Consider the following 27,761-nt stretch of genomic DNA (forward strand, 5'->3'; position numbering starts at 1 on the left):
ATTACTTGTATCATGTACTTATTTTTGTCACCTTATACTCTTGATGAACTTGTTTGCTTTGCCAAACATTATTCCTACAAGAGTCTTATAGCTTGGTATCATACGAGAAAGCAAAGCGAAACAAATAGCGTAGACCAATTTGTCGTTTGTGACAAAAATGATCGCCACCCAAAACCCGCATAGCAATGGAGAAAATGTGACTTTTAATTGCCCTTATTACGTGACATTGAAGTTAAATTTTGGGGGAATCTTGAGACGGCGGCCCAAAAGCCCGCAAAGTGTGGTGCTCATTCAATTGAATTATCGAAACCTAACGGACATCAAATCCACTGTGATTTTAGAATTTGTGTATATTTTCCCATAAAGAGCCATACGTTTTAGTTTTAAGAAATACAGTTTTTTCCATATAGAAAGTCACATATCCATTAAGTTACCGGCCTAAACCCTATATCGAGGCCGGGGTATTTTGGGATCATAATTATGGCTGGCGGGGGGGGGGGGGGGCTCCCCCCTCCCTCCCCACCTTGAGATTTCTATACCATCGATCGCGCAGTCGCGCCGAGGATTGGCACGCAGGTTGCCTGGGACATAATCTACAAAATTCTATATTAATTTATTTCATACGAGGAGAATAATATTGATTATGCTAATTTATGCGTAATATGCAATCATACTTTTCCCCTCTAATCATCCCTAAATAAAGCTCCAAATGTTCTAATATTTGGTGTAGAAACTCTTTGTGATGTTCAAATGAACGTGAAAAATATCGATATCAGAAAGTCAATTTCTTGTATTGTATTGGGTTATATGTATTTTTCAAATTATTTCTTTGTTTTTGGACCTTTTGTTTTTCATTGTTTTTCGATGAACACTTTGTCGGGGACTCTTTTGAGATCATAAACAGCATAAAATAAATCAATTTAAACCAGCAAAACTAGAAATAATCATACATTTATGATTTTTTGTTGAAAAGGCACAAAGTGCATTGACTTTGTAAACGAAATCACGTTTTTGAGCAATTTTTGGTCTGACATTAATTACAAAATGTTGCGTAATTTCGGAACCGCCGCGTACCCGGGCGTCGCAATTTGGTCTCAAAGAATGCACAAGGCTTGAGAGTAAAAAGTCAAAAAATTTCGCGCGGCTAAACTATTACGCAAATCGTTGAGGGGGGGGGGCTCCAAGGCCCCACCCCCGGCCTAGATAGAGTTAAATGAGTAGGCCTACCTCGGGGCCTATACCCCTTCCCCAACCCTCTCAATGCCCAAGGGTCACGATCGTCATTTTTTTACTGCTTCAGATAATGACATATTATTTCATTTCCATTTCAGTTCACCACCGACCGTGGGGGTCATGAAAGGTCGGGCCCCGTCTCGGCCCTGATTGATTTTATGACAGTAGTACATCAACTGGCATGTTCCATCACTACAGATCAGTGGTCCCACTCATGATGTACAGATGGAAATTGGGCTTGGGGCCACGCCCCCTGGGCCCCACCGCCCCTTCCCGCAATAATGATGCGATGACGAATAAAGAAAAGGGAGAGAAAATAAAGATTAGGAAAGGGAAGCAAGAAGTATATTATTTTCTAAACATTAATTGTGTCAAATTTTATCAGTATTAGATTTTGTGTTTAAAAGGGATCTTTTTTTTTAGTGTTCCTCTTAGTCCTAGCTTGCAAGCATAGGTGGCGGAAGCGGGGGGGGGGGGCGGGGGGACGTGTCCCCCCTAAATTTTAGGTGGGGGGACGATCCCCCCCTAAATTTTTTGTTGATAACCTTTTTTTTTTTTTTTTTGCTTGTCAATTTTTTTTTCCTGCGTCTCCCTAAAATTTTTGGTTAATAACCTTTTTTTTTTTTGGCTTGTCAAAAAAATTGTGTGGTCCCCCCTAAAATTGTTGGCTTCCGCCGCCAATGCTTGCGAGGGCATTCTTCTAATTTTGCGGGAATTTAGATGCCCAATGATTTAAAACCGTTATCACTCTCTTCTCCCCAATCTCTGGTAGGAAAAGAAATTGGTCATAAACCGGCCTGCCAAATCCGGAAATGTACGTACAGCTGTTTCATTGGTCGGATCAAGGGGCTGGTCAATAATACACATGTGTGTATCGGACTGACTCGGTTGCGAACTCACCGCGATCTCCTGACATCTCTCGCCTGACCTGGCCGCCTAGCCTGCACCTGAGCAAGCCAGTACTCTCTGGACTGCAATAGGGGCAATTCGGGTTCCGATATTCGAGAACGATGGCGCCGTCTTTAACAGATATTCTCCGCAGTGTGCTAACTGTATTTTGTTTGTTTTCAACAGAAAATAGCAGATCATGGACAGAAGCAGGTAATGAGATAGAGAAAGATGAATAACAATGAATCTGTGAGTGTGAATGTAGGCCTAGCCCTAGGCTAATTTGTAAAAAAAATTGGTGATGCCGATGGATGGCTGGTGTACTGACTGTTGACTTGTTGTCGATGTTGGTGGGCCCTGCTTGGCGTACGTCTTAAGTATGATCATGATGATTTATGAATTGAAGTATGATAGTTTAGTTTACTCCAAGTTCCAACGATGTTGTAGGACTAAGCCTGTTCATCGATCGAAAGTAGAATGTCTATTGCTGCTCTCCTTCAGACAAAATTAGATGCGCTACTTATGTGGCAGGAGTAGGCCTAGGCCCTAGACAGGAATAACCGTCGTTTCTGGGGATTTATTCAACAATTTCTGACATTTTACTGTAATCCCCATTTACCGACGGTAGGGTGTACGTGTGGGCTCGCATGTGTTCTCATTCCCTCCCTTTTGTCAATTCACAGTCCAAAGTTTGATGTAATTTTACACATCGAATTTACAATCTAAGGATGTATAAACAACAAACTTTTAAAATTTGATATTCCATTAACAAAATACTTTAAACGATATAGATGAAAAAGGCATGAAAAATATACTTTACCGATGTTTAATTGGGTTGAACACGATAAAAATGGTCAAAATGGCAGCCAAACTATAAAATATTTACAAACGAACGTCAACAATCACGAATGTGATATCGATATTGCTTTCGATATTATACGATCTGCTCCATATGCGATCGAAACCGAAGATAAACGATACTAGTTATACTAGTACTAGTACTAGTTATAATCGCGATATATCGATTCGAGACATTAAGTTAATAACGATAATGACGTCATTCAAGATGGCAACTTGCAAGAAAAACCGTCAGGTCAGGTGAAAATGTCTTAGATGACAGATTTCTCAATCATCCAGAGGATTTTTTTCAATAACTCCGGCCCAAGGTATGCAATTACTTAAGTTTTTTATATTTCCCTGATAATGGAAACCATGAAACTTTCAATTTTGCTTAAAAAACAGTTTTAAATCGCGATCTATAAAACGCTAGTTCACTATACGTTGGCTGTAGGTACGGGGCCCCATCCCCTTCAGTCTATGTATGGTGAGTGGAGCCAACGTAGTTCAGCGGAACAACCAAAATACAGAGACTGAAGCTTTTGGTCTAGAGTAGGCCTAGACAGCTGGCAGCCGTCTGTTTCGAGGAGTTTTTTAACATTTTTTTTTTTTTTAATTTCTCCTCATACACAGACGGCTCGCTAGCGTGCAGCCACCATTAGGGAACTTGCAATGCAAAATCCCCCCGTCGGGGCTCTGCAATTTTTGTCTTTAATGAGTAAAAATTTTGAAAATTCACGCGACCAAAATGCAAATTAATATTCCCTCTTGGCATCAATTGCCAAAAAACCGAGAAAAATCAAGTTAAAAGGAACAAAAACAGTGACTTACCTCGGCTGTCGCGCAAATTCACTTCCCCGTTTTATCCGATCTTAAGTACATAAACATATGGCCATTGAGTCCCCTGTACAGATCGCGCTAGAACTTTGGTCTCTGTATTTGGTGAGTGAAGCCAACGGAGTTCAGCTGAACAACCAAAATTAACAGAGACCGAAGCTTTTGGTCTAGAGTAGGCCTATCGTACTCGTACTCGTAGACACTAAGTCTAAGACAGCAAAAAATTCCATGAAAAGACACGAGAATGGAAAATCACTCAAAATCATAGGCAATCTTCTCCCAATGCTTATCCAGTCTAGGCCTATTCTTAAATGCAATCACTGAACAAGCAGTAACTACATTTTCTGGGAGACTGTTCCACACATCTATCACTCGAGTCTCGGTTAGCAAAGAAAAACTTACGCACATCAAGACGCGAATATCTTTTCTCTAGGCTAGCTTTAAGGAATGACCATGTGTTTTACCACCATTTCTCAGACAGAAAAGCTCAGAACTTGTATCATAGTAACCATGCAGATATTTGATTGAATATGAAGTGGCGAATGATATTGCTTGCTAGAAGTAGAATACATGTACTATCACTACTATGTCTATGTAGATGCTTGGCGATGTCAGGGCTGTCAATATTGCATAATAGGTTGAGTGTGAGACTGATCAGACACCCATCATAGGTCAATGATATTTATAATTTAGGCAGGGGTCAAAATGGTTGAGACTTGGTCTTGAGAGACATAAGAAAGGCATACCAACATGGCCAAGGAAACAAAATTTTAGAGTAAGAAAGGACCAAAATGAATGAGATGAGAATGAGGCCTTGAGGGTGTGTTCAATGTCGGTTTCTAAATAAAAACTGCAACTTGAATCATCAGATCATGATTGCAAACGCTGTCGCTACAAAACACGGATATAACAAAGGGTGTGTTCAACAATGTCCTCCATTCCCTGTTTTAAAAGTAAATGTCTTTCAAGTCACTAAAGTGACTAAACCCTATTTATATTTGGAAGAAGATTTAACAGTTAGATCTAAATGAAAAAAGATACGATTGGATATGCGATCAGCTCAGATTTTACGACCTTCAGCATCGTGAATGTGACATTGAGTGATTGAGAGCAAAGTGGCTCAGTCGGTAAAGCATCTGCCTGTCGAACCACGATAGCGAGCCGTCTGTGTACGAGGAGAAATTTAAAATAAATAAAAAATGTTTAAAAACTCCTCGAAACAGACGGCTGCCAGCTGTCTACATAGACGCGTGCTATGTCACACTTACAGTGGAAAACACTCCGTCCCTTGGATAGGACGTTAAATGGAGGCCCCGTGTAGAGGAGAGTCGCCACCTTTGCACGTTAAGAACCCACTGCACTATTCGTATAAGAGTATTAAAAAGGAAAGTTGATTTTGAACTTTCGCCTTTTTGGACATGTTGGTTGGCGTTGTCTGCTCTCTGAGTGGCAGCTTTAACCTGAAGCTGATGAAGCCTCCTGGCTATGGCTAGGTGTCACATAATAATCTAACACTTTGCTGAACAGCCTGCAGGTTATGGCTGTCTTTGCTTTTTATGCTAAATGTCAGTAAAAAGACTGCAAAGAACATGTAACCACTGCCTATTGATACACTCAGTCTTGTGCTAATTCTTTTTTTTTTTTTACAAATGTCCAGTTGCAATTTTTCATAACGAAGAACCCGCAGCGAATCCTGGTTGACAAAAAAGCAACAAGAACAAGGGGTGACACAAGAATACTTACATACATTTTTAACCATTTTTTGCATTTGGTCCCTTGCTCTAGATGCAAGATTTCTGGCATTTATGTTGTAGACGTACATCCGACTTGCACCATACTGTTGATGGGAGTTTAACAAAATTTCTGAGACAAAGTAGGGGGGGGTAATTTTTTAATATGTCAGTGCCAGTTAACGAGTTCATTGAAAGAGTGATGGTTTGCCCAATATCTCCAAACGTTCGTTCTTTTGAGCTCTTTTTGAATAGTGTTTTTTTTAAATCTCTCTTTACAGCACAAATGGAATACGAGTATGTGACCTGTGGATCAATAGTAAAGCTTATCAACCAAAAATATGGTGCCAGATTACATTCACATGATATACATTATGGTTCTGGAAGTGGTCAACAAGTAAGTATGATAACCTGAAAATTATTTTGGTGACTGAGGTGGGAATGACATTCTAAATCAATTTCCAAAGTGATCTCTGGATTTAATTTGAAGGACAAGTCCACCCCACTGAAAAGTTGATTTGAATAAGAAGATAAAAATATACGAGCATAACACTGACAATTTCTTCAAAATCGCATGTAAAATAAGAAAGTTATGACATTTTAAAGTTTTGCTTAATTTCACAAAACAGTAATGTGCACATCTTGGTCGGTATGCAAATGAGACTGAGTGATGACGTCATCCAGTCACTATTTCTTTTGTATTTTATTATATGAAATGTTAAATGTTCTAATTTTCTCATTGTCAAGTGAAACAAAGATTAATTCCTCCCTGAACATCTTGAATTAGCATTATTCTAATATGGTTCAGTCAAGTTGGCCTTTAATGTCAAATCTGTAAAAAATGAAATATTTTGTAATTCAGACAATTAAAAAAATGAAATAGTGAGGGACATCGTTGACTGTCTCATTTGCATGTCACTGAGTTATGCATAACTGTTTTGTTAAAAATAAGAGTAACTTTAAAATGTCAAAAGTTTCTTATTTTACATCAGATTTTGATGAAATTTTCAGCAATATGCTTGTTTTATTTTTCTCTATTTATTCAAATAAATATTTTTCTGGGATTGACTTGACCTTTAAAGAAGATACATGTACTACATATAGGTTGGACATTCCAGCTTTTGATATTGTTAAACGTGACAATATTAGCAGACCTGGCGCCTAGTATTTGTTTTTAGGTGCAGTGGTGTTGCTGTCCATCAGACATGTAGTGTCTTAAATTTAAGAAACAAAATAAAATATGGGACAACAGCACCACATAACAATACATGTATGAATCTACATTTTAAAATATCACATAGTATTATAACTTGATTGATTGAATTTACAAATAAAAATAAGTTTTATTTCATAAATTATGATTGTTTAGCATGGGTAGAGAAATCACAAAGTCGATGATAGTATGCATGCCTCATTTATTTTCTATTGTGCATCTGAAAACATCACTTTAACACATAACAGAACTGAATAAGTCAGAAGTACAGTTCATCTCATGATTAATTCTTTAAGTAGAATTGTAGAATATAAATCTAAAAGTGTTATGAACATAGTGCAGCCTGTCTTTAATGGCTTTAATATACTATCTGAAAATTACTTTCCTGTCTTTCATAAATGTTAGCATAGCATGGCTAGAGGAAGCAAATTTCTTTATGATATCTAATTTTGTTTATTTCCTGAAACAAAATGTCTATTTTATTTTGTTTACATTATATATTTGAAACCATCATTTATACACAACAGTACTCAGTCCTGTCACACTATATGTACAGTACAGTTCATCATTAGATTAATTTCAACCACCCGTAGCAAGATTCTTGATTTATGTGGAATATAGATTAAAAATATGTTATGAACATAATACAGCCTATGAAGCACTTGAGGCATGTGTATGTTCTATCATTATTTCCTGTTATGAATGGCTTGTCTTATTGAAAATGAAATGTGTTTGTCAAAATAATTCAATTAGCTGTAAATATGAATTGAATCTACATGTATAAAGGAAACATATCCTCTATTTCCTACATGAAATCAATATGAAACGACTTTGCCATAAGCCTAATCAATAGATTGGCTGTATGTGGCATGTATTTTAGTTCTTTATTGAGCCATTAACTGAGCACACAATGTGTAGGTGAGAGTGTGTTTAATAGGTTAATGATTAATTCCATCATTGTGCAGCTTCAAAGTTAATTAACCATTTAAAAAAAAGAGTTGACCCCCTTGTTGATCTGATAATTATTTTCTCGCTGTTTAGTTGTTAAATGTATTTTCCTTTCCCTTGTAGTTGTACAAATATTTACTTGCACATAATTTTGCAGCCTGTAGGTAGCCATGATTGCTGTTCTGCTTTTCCACAGATCTAATCTAAATGTTTCTGTCCTATTTTCTTCTTGTAGTCTGTTACAGCTGTCGATTCAACTACTGATCAAAATAGTTATTGGCAAATAAAAGGCAAACTTGATAAGAATTGTGTTAGAGGGTAAGTAGTTATGGAGTATTTTCTTTTCAGTTTAACTTTTTAGATTTTTATTGTGATTTAAACCCTTTTTTAAATTCATGTTCCCTTTTTCTTCAAATTAAAGATATTTATTTCTGCAGTTCACTAGGTTATGATATGAATGACTTGTATGAATGCTGAACTACACGTAGATCTATATTAATCTCATTTGGGTATTTGGGGGGATGGAAACTTAAAACTCTTCCTCTGAGTGTTTCTTATTATTTGGCAATGTTTTTGTATTAATATCAGTACGTTGAAAGGGTCTACAAATTAGGATTATTTGATGTTGAGAGAAAGAAAAGTGGATGTAGGAGCTTTAAAAAAGCATTGAAATTTAGACAAATTTCAAGAAAAAAACAAGGAAATAAATGTAGGAGAAAAGAGATACTAGGCCTGCATGCATCATAGTGTTTAGTGCATAATCTGCACATCAAGTTCAACCCAGAATATTTTAATTTTCTTTCATTTGGTGTGTTGTAACTTCATTTAAAACCCAAGTGTTATCTTCCGAAATCTACAGACACCTTTTCTTAACTGTGAAGTTATAGGAAAAAATTTGGAATGTGATGATCAACGCAACAAAATTCAAAGCTTAGACAAAATAGAAAGAGGCTGTTTGGGTTTTCAAGGATCAGAAGTTCAATCTTTCAGGGAGAAGTGATTTACCTTAGAATAAGCCTCTTTCCTAGGATAAATTCTGTCTTCCTGTAGTTCTTGGGTCCATGAGTTCACTCAGGTCAAATGTCTGCTACATGTCGTTGATATTACCAGTGAGGTTTAGCTTTACATGTATATCGTTAATGACTGTCGGGTATGATGCTCTTAGAGCCCTTCAATTTTTACCCTGGCTTTAGCATCTATAGCTGCTAATTGATGTACCTTACTTTTGATTTTCAAGGAATAAATTCCTGCCAAGGTCCCCTTTCACCTTGGTTACGTGTAATAAATGGAGGTCAATCATGCCTTGCCAAAGTGCATGTGAATTCTGTACCTTGTGATCTATGTTCTAGTGACCTACGTGATAGGGCCATGATAACAGATATATGGTATGACCAATACCAAATGATAAATATCAAGTGACCTGTACAAACACACTCCTCGATCTCATCTTGGGACAAACACTGTTCATAGGGTCTGAAGCCTTTGAATGACCCCCCACTGAATAAGGCACAATAGCACCTATGATAATAGGCATTGTCTGGGTTCCTTTGTGTTATCTTGCTCCTATTTTGGAGGATGGTCACATGTACCTCCATGAGTGTAGTAGACATGAAACCTTTTATGCGCACCTGGACCAGGAGTGTAAACATACATGTAAATGTATGCACACACATGTGAGTGTATGTGCATGTAGATCAGGGATTCACACATGTTATTGATAGGGCGAAATGTACAAGGATAGTGGATAATAGCTCTTTCTGTATTGGCTGTGTTACATAATACATGTATACATACCAAGAAAAATCTGCTATTATCATCTCTAGGGTTGCATAATATTTGTGATGGGCAAATAGTGATAAGGGATTAAAAGTCTAGTCTTCATGGTTGTAAAGTCATGTAGGGCCTTTTCACACGTGAATCTTGAATCATCTTTTTTGTAATGATTATTGTAATTGTTAAAGTGATTAGCGTTCGTTATTCTAATCATGTTCTAGTTTGGTTTCACACGTGCTAAATATTTGATATTAAAGTGATTGGTTAACATTGGTTTGACTTTTAAAAAATCTGAGCTAGAAGGTCACACTTGTCACCTGTGTCTGTGATATGTTACAAAAATGAAGCCCAGAAAAAATTGCATTCGAAAAAAATTATTTAGTGCTTCAAAAATTGAAATATAAAGTGACCGAATCATTCAAATTCTGATTTTTTTTTACCTTGTGAAAGGGCAGTTAGTGAACCTTCTGATCATAGATATGAAGGGGCAGAGAATGTTTCTCTAAAAAAGTTTGATCTGCTCGATGTTAAAACTAGAAAAGATGGGGGGGGTGGTATAAGAAAAGGTAGACACAGGTAGCACAGTATTGAAAATCTTAATTGAATGGAAAGGTTACACTGTCACACACATGAAAGCAGAAAAGGGAGACCTAGTCTATCTCAAGTTTTAAATGAGATATGAAGTATTCAATGATAATATTTGGATTCAATTCAAGAAATGGAATTAAAATTCATGATAATTGATTATTTACCATACGAAATTAACCATGTTCCATCTGTGTTTATTTGCTGCACAATCAAGAGTCTCCTCCTGTTTTATGTATCTTTATTTCAAAGCAATATGATGTCAAGTTTTTGTTTAAATCATAAATCTGTAGCTATTAAAGCCGTTGCTTTTCATGTGGAGGTATAGAATATTAACCATATTATCATCCTAACCGTTTCTCCCTCTTTATTGTATCATTGATCAGAGAACCAGTTAAATGTGGAAGCACGATACGACTTCAACACATAGCAACCAAACGCAATCTTCACAGTCATCATTTCCAGTCACCGCTTTCATCAAACCAGGAGGTTAGCTGCTTTGGAGAAAATGGGAATGGAGATGAAGGTATGCCTAATTAAGACCTCATGAAAAAATCTGAATGAAATTTAAGAAATAGACATAGATGAGTGTTCCAATGATCTTATATTGCACATTTGACGAAAAATAAATGAGGGAGCAAAAGAATTTGAGGAGAAAGAAAGGTAGTATGGTGCCCTATCAGATTTACTCTATAGCTTTATATTAATAACAAAGATAGCGACAGATATTCCAATACTCGCGATTCCATTGTTTCTTGAAAATGTCATCTACTGATGGCATCTAGCAACCCAAATCTTCCAGGGTCTTAGGTGGGACCTGGACACTGGCCATAAGGGTTGAGCTGTCCATGCTCGATGTCACTTGCAAATGCTCCCTGATTCTAATTTCCAAAAGTATGCATCTCTCTATAAAGATGACCGGAGTTTGTGGGAAAAGATAACTATGCCTAAATGACATGTACATGTAGTTGATACTAACAGACATTCAATTTTCATTTGCATGATACCAATTTGGCAGTGCAATCGAATAGAAAAGAAAACTTGTCCATACCCTTCCAATGTTTGGTTGTTTCATAACCATATTCTGTTTGGAGAACCATGGAGAGATCCATTTCTGTTTTGTCTGAATAATTTTATTAAAAATCCATCATGTGCAGAATGAAAGTTCAATTATTTTTTGAATAATCATTAATGTTTTCCAAAACATTGCTTTATTATATAAAACTGTTGTCAAAACTCGACATTACAGGGCCTGACCTTTACTTTTTTCTTAGGGAGCCAGCCGGGCTCCTCAAGCACTTTTTTAGGGAGCCCGCATGGGTTTTAAGGAGCCCAAGTTTATCCCTTTTTTTGGAATAATACTGGTCATTACCTATTAAAATATTAAAGCACACCATCACGATACGTTTTTTGTTTAATAATCACCAGCACCAGTTGTATTTATTCAGGGTAAATCAGATTTTGACACCCCAACACACTTAGACACCGGTCACAAACACATAAGTCAATGACTTTTTTTTTTAATTTTTAATGCCCCCCCCCCTCAAAAAAAAAAAAAAAAAAAAAAAAAAAGGAAATAAATTAAATACATAAACAAAATTGATTTTTTTTTCATGCTGAATCATGGATGTGGGTTGGTGTGTGTTTGTGTGGGTGTGACTGTGCGGTGGACTTGGATATACATGTATATGTTAAAAAAATTAATTCATCATCTAATTTCTACTCCAAATATTGTGTTTATATCAGTACAAAAACCACACAGGCTAAGTATGTCACATGTAGGCACATGTTACATGTACATGCATGTACCCTAACTTTTCCTGCAGTTCTTTGAAAACGCAGATCTCCACGAAAATTGCATTTTTCTATGGGGGAGTCTAAATTCGGTGAAAAAGTATTCATCAATAACTTAAATATATATCACAATGAAGAAACCATCCAACTTTATTGGTAGTTTAAAAAAAAAAACCTGAAATGTAAACTCTATCTGAAACAGAAAATCACCATCATTGAGGCCTTTACTGACCGAATTGTCCCCCAGAGCTCAGGCAGAGAGAGAGAGCTCCGACTTGCACAAGTGTCAGTGCGTGCGTGAGTAAAATCCGACGGCCTCCTAAAATCAGATGTTGCCATGTTTGATGATTTACTGTCTGATATTTACCCCCTCCCTTGAAAAAATTAAACAAAAGATTTTTCAGGAATAATTCACTACCGAGGTAAGTTATTTTGGATGTTAATAGGCGCCCTTTTGACAAGCAGAGCCGAAGTCTACATGACACAGAATCGTGATATCCCTAAGGGAAATGTGTGCATTGGAAATTACACACGGCGTAAATGATAATGGACCCCTGTACATGCAACTGTTTCTCGCACCGGTGTAGCCCGATTCTTTTTTCCATAGGTACCATGTGTGTGGAAAAACGTGGTACAGAAAAAAAGACGCAGCTAAGCAATTTGAAACTCGCTATTTTCGCTATTTTCAAGGTTTTTTATGATTTTGAAAACATAATTTAGACTTATAAAGCATGGATTAGTGTGCTGGTAAGAAATTGCTTTTTTGGTGGCTGGTACTAGAAAATCTTAGGGAGCCCACCGGGCTTTTTCAATTACTTTCTAAGGAGCCCGCAGAGGTTTTAGGGAGCCTTTTGCCACCGGGCTCCCGCTAAAATCGAGCCCTGCATTATCACTGATCATAGAGGTAGAACTTGAGAAATTGCACCTATATTAGCTTTCTCAGCTACAATGTAAACACAAAAGAGATTTTTTTTTAATGAAAATTATTGATTGATATATGTATTTCTTGTGTATTCATGTCTTGTAGGTGACAACTGGGCAGTGGTATGTTCTACGTCAAGCTGGAAGAGGAATGAACTAGTTAGATTCAAACATGTAGCCACAGAAATGTAAGTTGTTGTTTTTTCTACTTATCATAGGGTTCCATTGTAAATAAATTTTATACATACCACCAGAAAAGCTGCAAAAGACTTCAAAGGGTGTGGAGATATTTTTTAAAATAAAAATGCTTGTCAGTTTTAATTGAATTTCAGCACTTTTAAGAAACACTGACCTGTAATGCTCAGAACAGTGTGTTTGATTATTGGCATTATGTTTTTTGGTAGAACTAAATCAGGAAAGATATTCATGTAAAGCATGTGCATTTATTGAGAGGTTTTTCTGGTTTCCCCTCAAATATACTTTACACACACACATGTACTTACATTATCATCAAGCCTCTTCAGACAATTTCCTGTGTTACCATTGGAAAAAAATAAATAACCGGACCTACATTCCAAGGAAGCCAATCACAAATTGTGTGTACTGTCAGAGACTCATGTATTTTTTATTGATAGTCTTGATTCATATATCTTTTTCTACAGCAGTGATACAATTTTCAATCATTTTCAGGCCATATGTTTCAGCTTTATGTGTACATCTGGGATGATTTTGAGTAGTTTAGGGACTTCAGCTGATGTCAATCAAAGTGGCTGCGGCACTTTGGTTTTCATTTTGGAGTGCCACCATTTACAAAGGTCATTCTTCTTAGGTGACCTCCAGTGAGCAGCCTATATATACATGTATATACAGCTTAATCTGTATTTTAATACAGAGTTTATTCTTCTTTCAATCTCCAGTTATCTCAGTATGTCAGGGCAAGTCTATGGTAGACCCATCCATGGCCAGAAAGAGATATGTGCTTTATCATCACTGAGCAATGCCAACCAATGGAAGGTTGGGGAAGGCATCTTTGTCAAGCCATCAGAAAGTTTCAGAGCGAGCTAATGGATATCACAGATTCTATTCAAAAGACTATTGGCATTGTAAGAATTATTTGGGTCAAGAAATTTGATTTCTTTGATGAACAAACTGTCTTTAGATTCATAAGGGCATGAATTCTATTTATGTACTCTTAACCTAAAAATGTGATTAAATCTAAACATGCCAAACTTACAATTTGACGCTACATAACAAGGATTTGAAACAAGGATTTTTGGTGAGGGAGGAAAAAAATTCTTGAAATTGAATGTATACAATTGACTTTGCAAAAACTGTGGCATTTGAGGAATGACCTCTGGATTCAGGTTAACATTTCAGATCAATGGATCCTAAAGATTTTGTCTTTTATTTAATCAGGGTCATGGGAATATTATGAATTTATAGAACATCTCAATACTGGTGCTTTATGTACACAGCATTCTCTTCTTCTTTACCCCGCCCCCCCCCCCTCTTATGTATTACTCTGCTGCATTTACAACATTTGCACAACTTATGGTTGCAGGGATAGAAAGTTTACATTTTTGTTTTTTCATAGCATTTTAAGCTATAATGAATTGTTTCCTAGTTTAATACAGAGAACCAGGTCATTTTTAGAAAAATTATGTGGTTTTGATTATTAGGAGTGAGAAAAATATTATCTCTCTGGTTGGCAAGCCAACACCCTTATGCCAAATAAACAGTAAGTGGATACATGTACTGTATGTTGTCTATGGAGAAGTTGTCCCCATGGTTTATGTCTGGCTGTCTCCAGTTTTCATTGGAAGTACTAGTAGAAACAAAACCTGCTTCATGGTGAACCCTTCTGATGGTGTTGAAATCCTAATGAAAACTGACACTAGAGAGTAAACCGTATATAAGAGGAGTATGATTGTTAATGATTCAACAATATATGTGTTAGGTTACCAGATGTCATTCAACATTCGACATTCCTTATCTCGTAAAATTTCTATTCACCACACATTACTTATTTTTAATGTTCATTATATTCTTAGCTCCTTTGATTATTCAATATTGTCAGGGTCTTTTCGAAAACTTTTGACATCCATTCCATAGAGAGTAGCTGTTATTTTGCAAACAAATGACATCTGGGCTAGTGTACAGAAAAAAATGATTCAACCACTTTTCCTGTCTTTTGACCTGAAAATGGTATCTTTCATTCCTTTCATATGTCATTTTAATTCATTGATTTCAAATATTTTACTACTTTTCCGAATTGAATGCTAACGTGTAAATATTCACATTAGTCAAGTTTCTTTCTTCCGAAGGCTTTACTACATTATTAAAGTTTAAGTATGTCCTATGTATTACATCCCGACTCCCCATCTCTCGCTAGTTATATAGGAATACATTATTATTGATAATAATAATCTCAAGTCCTTCTATTTCTCAGAATGTTTAAAAAACAGGAGAAAATGTACTTCACGATCAATTAGCCAATCAAAATGAAGGTTGCCACTGTTTGCCACATGTAGTTAACATCGTTTGCAAAATGACAGTTTTGTGAAACTGGTCTCTGAATTGTCCCTTGTCCCTGATTGGTCACTGGTGAGATATATGGTGTAAACGTGAATCGTAAAGTTTTTACTAAATTACTGTTGCAATTTGAAAGATCAAATTTGATTACTAAGGTAAATTAATGTATGAAAATTGTTTCACCTATTTATATAGCAAAATATTCAACTTGATTCTGTTCTCATAATCACATTCACTTTTGCCTTCAAATCTTGCATAATTCATGTTGATTTGGTTATATTTCTTGTCTATCAACGAACCAGAAGTCTACATACTTAGCACAGTGTGTCAGGTGATGAGATTGAGAATGGTGTTAATGCACTGTTCAGTAAGAAGGGTGTTCAGGTTCGTGTAATTATGTTGTGTAAATATCACTGTATATGCTAGGCACAAAATATAAAGGTTGGTGTAAAGGTAAACACTGATGTTTGACTCCATGATCTTCTGTGTTTTAGCTCTATGAAAGGTGTTAACAAGTGTTGTACTTTGATTCTCTCTCAAGCATGAAAAAGATGAAGCAAAAGGATATGAACACATAAATCTAAACTCTGGTGCTTCAGTGTGATGTTAAAGTTTGTGTCACTTGTGTGATGAATTTTCAATGCTTGTATGGAACTGTGAAGAGATGTATGGTACGGTACTGGAGGAAGTCTTTTAATTTCTTAACCAGATGTAAGAAACATGCTATTTAGTAAATTAAATATGATTTCTCATTTTCAGTCCATAAAGTCATTTCAAATACACCATTCCTAGCATAACTATTTTCTGCATTAGATGTACATGTTATTTATGCTTGACAGTAATGTCTGTACATTGTACTTTGTAGAGTGTAAATTACTTTATTTAACCTCTGTCATATTATTTTGCCAAGGAAGATGAACGTTATTCGGACAACACTTTGTGTACCCAGATGATACCCTTGAAAGTATGAACTAATAATTTGTTAAACATTTTATTTCAACAATTTGGTTCATCACATTGGATATGTATCAGTATAATTATGTCAGTTATCACCATTTTTGTACATGTATGTGGTAACAAATGAACATTAGCAGTAAAAATTGAAGCCATGGGGGGTTGTCTATAAGCAGTGACTATCAAGGGGCATTCACGCATTGCCGGTTTAGATGGCGGGGAACGGCATTTTGTTCGAGTTGGCCAGTTTGTTTTACAATGGGTTACATGGTATGTATTGCTATGTTAGGCAAGCACAAGTCAAAAGAGATTGCAAAACTTTGTAAACCACCAAAAGCGAATTGGCCAAACTCTTTAATTAAATACTCCTATTGCATCCAACTTTAAGGGGGCATCCCGCCATGAATCGCCATCTAGACCGGACATGTCTGATCGACACTAAAGAATATGAAAACCCTAAAGGATATGAAGAGTAAAGTCTACATGGACTTTTGTATTGTAAAATTCCTTACATTTATTTTTTAACAGATAATATTCAAGATTTCTATCAGTGTGAGCCCTTTGCTTTATTTATTTATGCATAAGCTGAATGATTAAGAATTTATTCATTAAGAAAATTTTTGTCAAGACAATGTAGGAAAGGAATGTATGGAATACAAAAGACCATTTACAGCTTCTCATCATTGAAAAGGCATTTCATCATGTGAAATAAAAGGAACATTTGAACGTGTTGCTATATGATTCACCTTTTTTCGCAAGTATGCTGTATTGTAGAAAGTATTTTAAAGTGTTATTTAGAATCACTTATGTTGGAGGGTTTCTTATAAATATTAAATCACTTTCATAGGGCATAGTGCCAGATATATGCTATCAGTTATGGATGATGTTTCAGTACATAATGAACACTTGTCTATCTTGAATTTATATAAAAATGGGGGATTATGAAGTTATTTTATTGTTATTGTGCCTTCAATGTGATAAATTTTGTCTATTTGTTTCAATGATTTTTATTACTGCAAAGATAATTACATTAAATCATTAACACGTCACATGAAGAAAAGTATTAAATCTTTTTTGTTTTGTGATGGTAAACATTGTTATTCGGAAGGGGGAGTGCTTAATAATGTGTGATGTGATTGCTCAGGAATTGTAATGGTTTCAGTCACAGGAGAGATGTCATGGGATAGTAAAAAGAAGGTGTAAAATTGAGGATAATCAGAGAAAGCATTACTATAGGAACCTTTTTGCTTTTCATGTTAACAATGTTAGTGGATTGCTATGGAAGTACATCATTAAACTTCTCAATGTTCACTTAATACAAAGTTGGGGGAAAGAGATAAGGTTAAATTTCATAATTGCACGAAATATTTATGAATACGAAAATGAGAGAAAGTGAATTCATAAAGCAACAGGATTTAAAGAACAAGAGTGATAATGAATGATGAGGATTATTCCTTTACATCATTAATCTTTCCTGAAAGTGACCTTTCTAATACTCTGCTCTATTTCATTACAACATGGTGAGGGCACTTTCTTTAGTCGTCGATCCTAATATAAAATATTGACGAAGCCAGTGTTTTCAATGAACAAAACTCCAATTACTAGGAATGTTACTGCAAAGGACAGACTAGAATCATCTATAAGACCTATACACGTAAAGAAAATACTTTTATATTAACTAATGGTTTCAGCTTAAAATTCCAAACAAATAAAATAATGAATTACCTGGTGGGCATTTCATAAAGCTGTTAGCAAGATATGAACGACTTTACGAATGACTGGTGACCCTAACATCAGAGATTTGGTTTACCGGTATATCATAATAAAGAGTCATCAGTCGTTCGTAAAGTCGCTCATAACTTACGAACAACTTTGTGAAACACCTGCCAGACCAAAATTCTTCAGAAAATTATCTTAAAGGGAAAAAAAAATAAGAAAAAATGTTGGTGAAAGTTTGAGGAAAATCAAATTAAAAAAAAAAATTAGTAGAATTTGTGACATCATATGCGAACAGCTTCCCATGTAACGTGAATTAAAAAGTCAACTAAAGTAATTTTATCAAAAAATGAAAATGGGTTTTATTGTATCTTCATTATATCAATAAGCAAATTATTTCACACCCTCAACTGAAAGAAGAAAATTTTCAGTCATCATGAACCATTAAAAAAAATTATTTTATATGACATAACATATGGGGCAGCTGCTCGTATATGATGTCATAAATCAAATAACCTAAAATTTTAATAACTCTTAATCTTTATGGATTTTCCTCAAATCTTCAGCAATATATTTTTTCTGGTATTTTTCTAACAAACTTATCGCCAGTAGGGTAAAATTCCCCTTTAAGAGACACAGATCCGAAGCTTCCTGTTTGAAGATGATTGATAGATACGATTGAAGATGAACCATTTATCATATTAATGGGCTGCTTATTAAAAGAAAGTTAAAGGGGAGGTTCACCCTGACAAAAGTTTATTGTAAAAATAATGAATAGCAGAAAAAGTAACAAAAATATTGGTAAAGGCTTGACGAAAATCCATTGATTAAATACACAAAAGACTTTTATATATATTATGTATGACACCACACTGATAGCAAATTGAGTGTGAGTGTCAACTAATTAACTGTAAATGCACACCGAAAACGTTATTAATATATGCAGACGATCGTGGGACCCTCGACAGTGCGGGTGAACGTACGTGAGTGCGTGGTAATGATTTGTTGGAAGCTCAATCAAGCACCTGTTTCACGATCCGGCTGAAATCAATACTGCGTTGCTATGGCGCGCTACCAACCCTATTGTTTACGTAGCACACACGCGCTGAATCCACCAGCCTGACTTACCGTACAACAACACACAGCACAGGCTAAGGAAAAGACACGCACAACAGACAGAAAAACACCGGAAAATCCTTCGCGAAGTACATAAATTGGGGGAGATATCTATTAATTTCTGAAACTTTAGAACACTAAGTGTAAATATGGCCGACCAAGAGCAAGAAGAGGTATGTATTAACTTTTACAGTGAGTTTTCTTACGTACAAAAAGCAAGTCTTGAAAGAAAGAAATAAGTTATTGAAGAAGAAATTACTCATTTACTTATAAAATATAGTGTTACATGTACTAGTTGTCTAGTAGTATATACAAGTAATCTCAGGTATACTATTGCTGAATACTCCGCTGCTTCTTATACTCAGACAGATATTCATCTCCAAAGAGAATAAACCTCAATTTTGAAGAAATATAGATCTACAAGCAGTAGGATCGATCTGTATTCCAATATATATGCTTCCGAATAATTTGAATATACTTCTGTAAATAAGCTCGGAATAGGTTTGGTGTTCCTTGAAATACATGTGTAGAGATCTACATGCAGGCTATTTTGAGATGAAATGTATGGAAACTGGCAGATTTGTAAAATAGTCCTGAATACAGACTTGCATTTAACAATTGTATATTCTCGCACATTTCCTTAATACAACACATTCTTTTTAAACATACCTAGAGGTCTACTTATTTTATCTTACACCATTAAAATGCAAATATAATATAAATAGATACTTGAATTCCATTCATATTCTTAGGATTTTATTGAGATGAATCAATTCAAACATAGTCCATGAAATATTCCCATAAATCTAGTTCCTTTGTGTTGTATAGTAGTATGAAAATTTATATCCTTTTTTTTTACTTACCAAGCAGGTTAGTCAACAACAAGAAGAAAAAGAAGAACAAAAAGAAGAAGAAAAGAAAGAAGAAAAAGAAGAACAAACAGAAGAAGAAAAGAAAGAAGAAAAGAAAAAAGACAAAAACAAAGGTAAAGAAATCAACTGTGTTTTCATGGGCGTCAGTGCAGAGGATTATCTTCTTTTTTTTGGGGGGGGGGACGCATTAATAGATGTTCCCCATAAAAAAAAAAAAGGTAATCCTTTGCACTGACTTCCATTAGTGTTCTGCATTTCCATGGTAGAAATTAATGTTCATTTTAAGATGTAAGGTACTGAACATTAATTTGAAACTTACAGTGGATAAGAAAACTAGATATATTAAAGGAAAGTGTCCACTGTCAAGTTAATACATTTATATGTTTGGCAAATTACTACAAAGGTTTTTTTTCTGAAGTTCTGTTATTGCTGATTTTGTCCGTTTCTAAACTCATGGGTATAGATCCAAAATGCCATAGAACAAGATGAAAATTAAGTGAATTAAAGCATACTTCTCACCAGTCAAATGAAAAAAAAACTAGATTTAAAAAAGTAGAACTAATGCAAGTATTTCCCACAGAAAAAAAGGAGGAAATTTGTTATTACCGGTAATACAAAAAGCTGAATCTCTTTTCGCAAGAGGTATATACATGTAGGTACGCTGACAAGGTGGACAGATGGTGGTGGTGGGGGGGGGGGGGGGGGTACATACATGTATTCCACTGGATACCTTGCTTGCAGTGTGATGTCTTTTATTTCTAGCACTTGCACTTGCAGTATAGGTTTAACATGGAGATTCCTTTTATTTCTTTATTTCAGAGGGAGGAAGTGATAAAGGATTAAGCCCGAGAGATAAGAGAAACAAAGCTTTCATTGCCGCTGAGTTCAATAGGTTGAGAGAGAGTTTGGATGTAGAGAAGACTAGAATAACAAAACCAGAATGGTGAGTTGTTTTATTTCAAATTTTATCTACCCATCAGAAGTATTATATCAGTATTTATATCTGTATTTGTAAAGTTGCTGAATTTGTAAATGCTTTGAAAATGAAATGATATTCATTTTAGTTAATACCCTATTTTTGCATGTCTCTGATTAGAAACAATAGAATTGAACATTAAGCAAATTTCAAATTGTTATTTTAGTTTATCATAGTAAATGTTTGAAAATACAAAGATTTCTGTTGTTAGCAATGAATTTAAAACACTATATTAAAAATGTAGCTTTATGAATGAAGTTGGTCTATAAGAATGGATTCTCGTACCAGTTTCTATCTTGTTTAAAACACAAGAAATATGTGTAAGCTATAATTCACCATCATGGGTGTAGTGTTACATTTGCTTTAAAAATTTGTTTAAGAAAAATTACTGCTCTTTAAACTAGCATAAAACAATGTCTTGGGTCATGTAGACTTACATGTACATGTATGATTTTGCTAATCAGATGTTTTTCTTGATGGGTTGACTTATTATTAATTTTTGTTTCTAATTTACTCCTACAGCAAAGAATATTCCCCTTTTATCTGGACAAGTTTAGAACCTTACCACAATACATACACAGTCAACTATCTTTTAGATTATGTAAGTATCCCTTATCTTCCATCTTTTCTAAGATAAAGTAATATACACCTGTAAAGGTCTTTGAATAGGTCTCTAATTCTTGCCCAACATAAATATTTTGATATTAAGGCACAGTAACATAAGCTGTGTCATTAATTAGCAGGAATTCTACTTGGCATCTTTTCTTAACAACTTTTCTGCATTCCCCATTATTGTCAATTGATGCTGAAATGGGAGAAATTACAATGATGTGAGTGGAGTCGGTTTCTTGTACAAAGATGTTGCTTTGACTTTCATAAGGAGCTGAGGTGTATTTGAACAGGTCGCTTTGCAGTATTACAATAAAAATCAGAATCATATTGAAGCCAATGCATGTTTGAAATACAGATTTTTGCACATATCATTACTGTACATTTATATTGTGAATCTTTAAATGTCAGTTTATTTGTTTTGCTTATTTATGTGTGTTTGAACATACAAGCTCAAAGTTTGCATTGCCAATAATTCATGAAATATATGAACACGAAATTTCAGCTCACTCAATGAAGAAGAAAAGTTAGTGAAAGAACTTACATAAGACATAGGCAGATGCTAAAACCTTGCATCTACATAAAAAAGATTAAATTATCAGGAGAGTAAAAAAAAATGACTGCAATATGTCATGGCCCTGGGAAGCAGGGGTGCTGTGTGTATTATTTTCTATAGGCAACACCCCCATGAATTCTTGGTATTTTTTTTTGCCTGTCAAATTTACATCAGCACCCCCAGTTAAAAAATTGTCCATAGGGCCCTGCAATATGTGTAACACGTATAGAATTAGGATAGTCTGCCCTTTGACTTGAGGATATACATGTCACATGTACATGTAGTCAGGATATGGATAGGACATTGATTCAAAATAATAATTTTTACCAATTGTGAAAAAGATCGATCATTAAAAATCAAGCTTATATTAACCCATCAACAATGAATAAAATCAATTTCTACACTGCAATGAGAGTCATCGGTATACATGTTGCTATATCAAGTTTCCCAAAGATTTAAACTGTTTTCTATTTTGAATTCCCTTCTGATAGCCTGAGCATGTTCAACATGGGTACATCACGCGGAAGACAGCCATTGGCATCGTCGACCCTGAAGTCTCTCATAACATGGATGTGTAAGTCTGCAACTATTCAGTTTCTTAGATGGCATATTTTTTGTGTTGAAGTATTTCATACTTATCTCTTTCCATTCCCCTGATACATCAAAATTCTTTAAACGCTTTTTTCCGTAAACTTGTGTTTTAAGCTTCGTGTAGGAGAGTTAAAAGATTAATACCTTTGTTTTGCATTGTTATTCAGGAGGCTAAAATATGTAACCTCTGTACTTAGCCAGGGGGTGATACCCTTGCCCATGCCATAAGTGTTTCTGGGATATGACCATACTACCCACAATTTCATCTTTTTCTATGCTCAAAATCTTTCAATTTCACTTAAGAAATTCAAAAGCACCCTAATGACAAGCTCAGTCGCTTTGCTGTTCACTCACTTTCGAGTTTCTTCAAATTTTTTTACAGGTCTTGCCCGTCCCCCCGCTCCCAGGAAAAGAATTCTGCCTATGGCCATGTTTTGATGGTACATGTATTTACACATGTCAGGACACACAGAATGTTAGAAGAATGATAATGCCATTGTCATGCAGTCAGTATTTTTACATGTTTTTAATAATCTGAATTACATGTATGTTTAAAATTGTTATGCTACTGTACTTGTAAATGATAACTACATTATTTTGTATGTAGATGTATTTTTTCACTTCAATTAGTTTGATTGTTGGTGATTTTTAAAATTTATTTATTTATTTCTTCCAATAGATCATTAGATGAGGTTCCAAAGTCCAGTCCAAGATCACCAAGGGAAGAGTATGATGTGTAAGTATCATGTCCAGTGCCAGGAATGTCTATGCATGTTACGGATGGGGGAGGGGTGGAAAATGATGAAAAAAAGTCCAAAATAATATTCTCATGCCAAGTTTAGTGTTTATATTGTTTTCCAATGCTTTTTAAAACATTTATATGCATTGCATGTTATGAATTTTTTAAGTTGTCCAAATTTTTAAGGAGGGGGGAGGGTAGAAGTAGTAGTAGTAGTAGTAGTAGTAGGAACAGTATTAGTAGTAGTAGTAGTAGTAGTAGTAGCAGTAGCAGTAGCAGTAGCAGTAGCAGTAGTAGGAGCAGTAGTAGCAGTAGTAGTAGTAGTAGTAGTAGTAGTAGGAGGAGGAGCAGCAGAAGCAGCAGTAGTAGTAGAAATGTAGGAAGAAGGGAGGAGCAGGAAACATTCTTCATAATAGTGGTGGTTGTTGCTGTCACAGTAGCATTAGTAGTAGAAGAAGCTGCCATTGTAGCAGTTCATGGTCATATGAGTCATAGTTGGTGTTGGTCATGGTCATCGTACAAGCAGTTATAGTAGGAGGAGTAACAGCAGTGCTGTAGTAACACAGTAGTATTGGATGTGGTGATGGTAATTGTCTTTAGATCTGTTCTAGTTTACTTCATGTAATATGTCTTATATTTTCATTAATTCCAGACCAAAGATCCAAAGAGGAGAGAAGGCCAAGGCAGCCAAGGGAAGTACCAGATTACCCCAGTGGCCGGTCGTCAAGTATAACAGACCATCTATGGCCAACGAGAGGCAACTGAATTGGGGCGATGTTCCCAAATTAAGGTAAGCCTACAACATCATTCGTTTTTTGATGGATCCTAACGGCAGTGGATCCAGCAGTTTCACACGACTATTTCATGGCCCATATTGTTTGTGCACACTGGTAGGCCTTGCAAATGTGTTGTGTCTAATCAGGTTGGATCTGCTTCTGCTGTCAATATTTTATTCCACAAATAAGTACAGTGAAATTATATTGAATTTTGTTCATATTTTTCTTGCAAATTTTGTATTTATTTTTCTTGCAAGAAGTTAAAATTATTGCATTGCATGATCAGGAGAATTATGAATATATCTTAGGAAATGAAATGTACATGTATGGTCCTTGCATGTGAGAAATGTCTGTTTTTAGATCTCTTCTAACTAAATCTGATATATCTTATTGGCTCAAATGTCTTTCTTTGAATGTTTTTTTATGCTATTTTACTGCATGTTTGTTGTCTTGCCTGACTGCCAGATTGTAATGTCCATCTCAAGACTGATATTTATCCCCTGATAACTGTAAAAGTCCAACTGAACAGATTTTATGGAAGATTTTGTAAAATATAAAAGTGACAAATTTCTTTTTTTTTCTAAACTGCATGTAGGATGTATGTATGTATCCCATCATATTTGCTAATGCACAAAATCATTATAAGTTTGCAGTATGGCATGATAGACTAAGTTTGTGTATTCATTGATTTATCATTTTAGAGAGGACCTGCACACGAAGTACAGCAGTAACGCCCAGGACAGAATGAAATATGACTCTAAGCGGACCAAGCATGACTGGTATCGGATGGATTTAGCAGAACTCAAAGACATCAATGAAGTCAGCCGTAGCCACATGAAAATAACCTGCCACGCCTACCTAGGGACCTCAGCGGGCTCCAAGAAAGCCATCGCCTCATTGGCTAAAGTCCTTGAATGAAACTCTGATCGGCCAATCACACGAGCTGTTTTATATATATAAAGACTCTTTTAAAATCCTGTAAATAGCTGGAATATTTTATTAAAGGATTGTATTTTGATGTCTCTTCCAAATCTTGTTTCTTACCTCAAAGGTGTCTTCATGTTTCTGGCCGACTGAAACGCATTAGAGAACACTAGTGGATCCAGGATATGGGGAATGGGGCAAATTAGCTGCGATTCTAAATTTGATGAAGCTTTATGAAACGCATTCTCAAAGCTCATCCCTAATTTACTCTCCTTTCACCAATAGATGCCATTTTCTCTCTTTGCTATGGGCGTGTCAATCGGGGGGAAATTCTTTGACCTGGATCCACCTCATGTGAATCAAAATTGGGGTATACATGAGATTGAGGCTTCAATATATAGATATCAAGGTCAGAAGTGTGGTCTCACAGCAATTCAAAGAGCCTATGTGACACTGGTTGTCAGCAGTACAAGTCTTCTGCTCCAACCAACTGATAAATGCCTTGCGTGAGGATCTCTTGTTTGGAACCATCACGATACTCCAGTTCAGTACTGTATAGGAATCCTGTTTCACCTATGCATACCAAAACCTGGCTAGTGCTTGCCAGACAGACAAAATTTCTATTTGGTATACTGTATTCATTTATGTAAGACTATGCAACTTTTCTACATGTGTAGAACAATAATTGTACGGATATTCTGTATTGTCTTCAATTCTTATGATTTTTGCTTTAATTTTTTTTTTGGGGGGTGCCTGGAATTGTTTTAGTGTTGGCAATCGTGAGTGTGCTGGTAAAACTTGCCCAAAGTGATGTCGTAAGTGATTTTTTTTTTCCTTTCAGAGAAGCAAACTACAGTCTCAATCTCACCGGAGAGCTGCATGCAATGTCAAGGAAATCATATCACTTTGAATGCTACAACCACCTAGTATGTTGTCAAAATGGGACTTTGTAAGAAACTCCCAGTTTGTATTCAAGTGTTTTTGTTCTTTCTTTTTTTCTTCTGGTGGGGGGGGGGGCTCAAATTGACTCATAATGGGTCATAAAACAGCAGCTGATCAACAGAATTCACAGCTTATTTTAAGGTTGATAATATTAGTGGATAAATAATCTTTTCTTCTGTGGAAATTTTAGAGATGTCTTAGAGTAGTTGCAGCCACTTCAGGATCTTGATGCAGTGTTGCACATATTTCAGATGACAATGAAACATATATGCTTCCTTGGCAAGGTAACATTAAACATACAATTGTGTGTAATCACAAAAAGTCTGTAGCAAACAAGCATTTACGATCAATTATAAATGTTAATTGTATATCTTTATTTTACAGGGTCCAGGGGGCCAAGGAATTGTCTCAAGTTTTATTTTCATTTCAAATATGGCGTACCTGGGATTTTTCACAGGGGGGGCAAAACCGTCCGCCAAAAAATTTGACAAGCCCAAAAAAAAAAAAAAAAAAAAAGGTCTTCAATCTCGTCAGGGGGGGCAGGGATACGTCCTTTGCATGGGTTGTGGCTCGTGAGGGGGGCAGACTGCCCCCTCTGCCCCCTCCCCCCCCCCCCGTAGGTACGCTGAAAATTCTGAAAAATTTGTTTTTTAACACATTTCAGAAACATATTAATTTTAAACACATTTGTGTATCAAACAATTTAATTTAAAGGCATTTTATATATTTCATGCACCTGATTTTTGCAAACCCCTCCCCAGTGTGTGAATCTATAAAATTCTCAAGTGTTCTTTTTTAGAGAATCATTCACAGCACATTAAATTATGTGTATGGTGCTTTATATGACATGGGGCTTGTAATTTGATTTCTTCCAGTTGAAAAATATATTTGTTTTGGAATTTTCTTCTCTAAGTTTTCTTCCATTATATTCATTTTTGTTTAAGTTTGAATGTCAGTGTTTTTAAGCAATATTGATAATACACTGGTGTCTTCAAATTGAAATCCTGTGTTTTCCTTTTTATTATCATGTATAATACTAGAAAGACACATTCCCATCCAAACCATTGTTCTTACTACATTGTTTTGCTTTTTTTTTTATTACACTTATAGCTTTCATTCCAGATCTTGTGTATAATTATGTTCCTGTATTTTTTTTTTACTTCAATTTTTGTGATTCTTGAAAATGTATCATCCCATGTATGAACTCCGTCCATTTCATATTTGGGTCTTATGTCACAATATTATCATGTGGTTAACACCGTCCATACTGTTTGTACTGGTATTCAAGATGTATAATGTTTTAGAAATTGTTTGCTAAATATGTAATGTGAATCGATGAAGTATTGATGTAGCATATTATATGAATCCATATTTAAATATCATGTTTGTTGGTAAATTCAATTTGAAAAAGATTTTGAAATTGATTTATTCTTTTCTTTTGTTGTTGAAACATTGTGTACTTTACAAAGATTTGGTTGTTGGGTTGGTAAAGCTGCTTGAAGAGAGAGCTTGAATGATACTGCAAGAAAAGAAAAGGAAGTTGGAGATGCAAGAGATTAAGAAAATGTCTTGTGCTTATGTGTGATAGAGATACCGAGAATGTAATTGTTCTGTAGAAACGGAGGGCGCTAAACGACGGAGATACAAAGATTTGATAAAGTAAGGGGAGGGAGAAGGGCAGTGGGTAATATTCATCAGA

The 27,761-nt window shown here is 35.5% G+C and overlaps 2 protein-coding genes across 4 annotated transcripts; both read left to right on the forward strand.

Moving 5' to 3' along the window:
* The first annotated feature begins 1,864 nt into the window (after positions 1–1,864).
* Positions 1,865–17,305, forward strand: LOC129257969 (stromal cell-derived factor 2-like). The gene is made up of 6 exons (XM_054896422.2): positions 1,865–2,334; positions 5,807–5,922; positions 7,922–8,004; positions 10,431–10,570; positions 12,866–12,947; positions 13,677–17,305. Exons 1-6 carry the CDS (start codon positions 2,244–2,246, stop codon positions 13,822–13,824), a joined length of 660 nt encoding a protein of 219 aa, XP_054752397.2. The 5' UTR covers positions 1,865–2,243; the 3' UTR covers positions 13,825–17,305.
* A 1,622-nt stretch (positions 17,306–18,927) lies between these two features.
* LOC129257978 (tau-tubulin kinase 1-like) lies at positions 18,928–27,482 on the forward strand. Of its 3 annotated transcripts, none has more exons than XR_010293034.1 (9): positions 18,945–19,250; positions 19,945–20,062; positions 20,769–20,892; positions 21,448–21,526; positions 22,582–22,664; positions 23,361–23,417; positions 24,073–24,210; positions 24,898–26,499; positions 26,683–27,482. XR_010293034.1 is itself a non-coding variant. In XM_054896439.2 (8 exons), the coding sequence occupies exons 1-8, from the start codon at positions 19,227–19,229 to the stop codon at positions 25,112–25,114; spliced, it is 837 nt and encodes a 278-aa protein (XP_054752414.2). In that variant the 5' UTR covers positions 18,928–19,226; the 3' UTR covers positions 25,115–26,137. The 3 variants fall into 3 exon arrangements, 1 of the variants encoding a protein (XP_054752414.2); XR_010293036.1 differs by having other exon boundaries at positions 18,947–19,250; positions 19,948–20,062; XM_054896439.2 differs by lacking the exon at positions 26,683–27,482 and having other exon boundaries at positions 18,928–19,250; positions 19,948–20,062; positions 24,898–26,137.
* Positions 27,483–27,761: the final 279 nt, after the last annotated feature.

Source organism: Lytechinus pictus, chromosome 1 (assembly GCF_037042905.1).
Source record: "Lytechinus pictus isolate F3 Inbred chromosome 1, Lp3.0, whole genome shotgun sequence".
Taxonomy (NCBI): domain Eukaryota; kingdom Metazoa; phylum Echinodermata; class Echinoidea; order Temnopleuroida; family Toxopneustidae; genus Lytechinus; species Lytechinus pictus.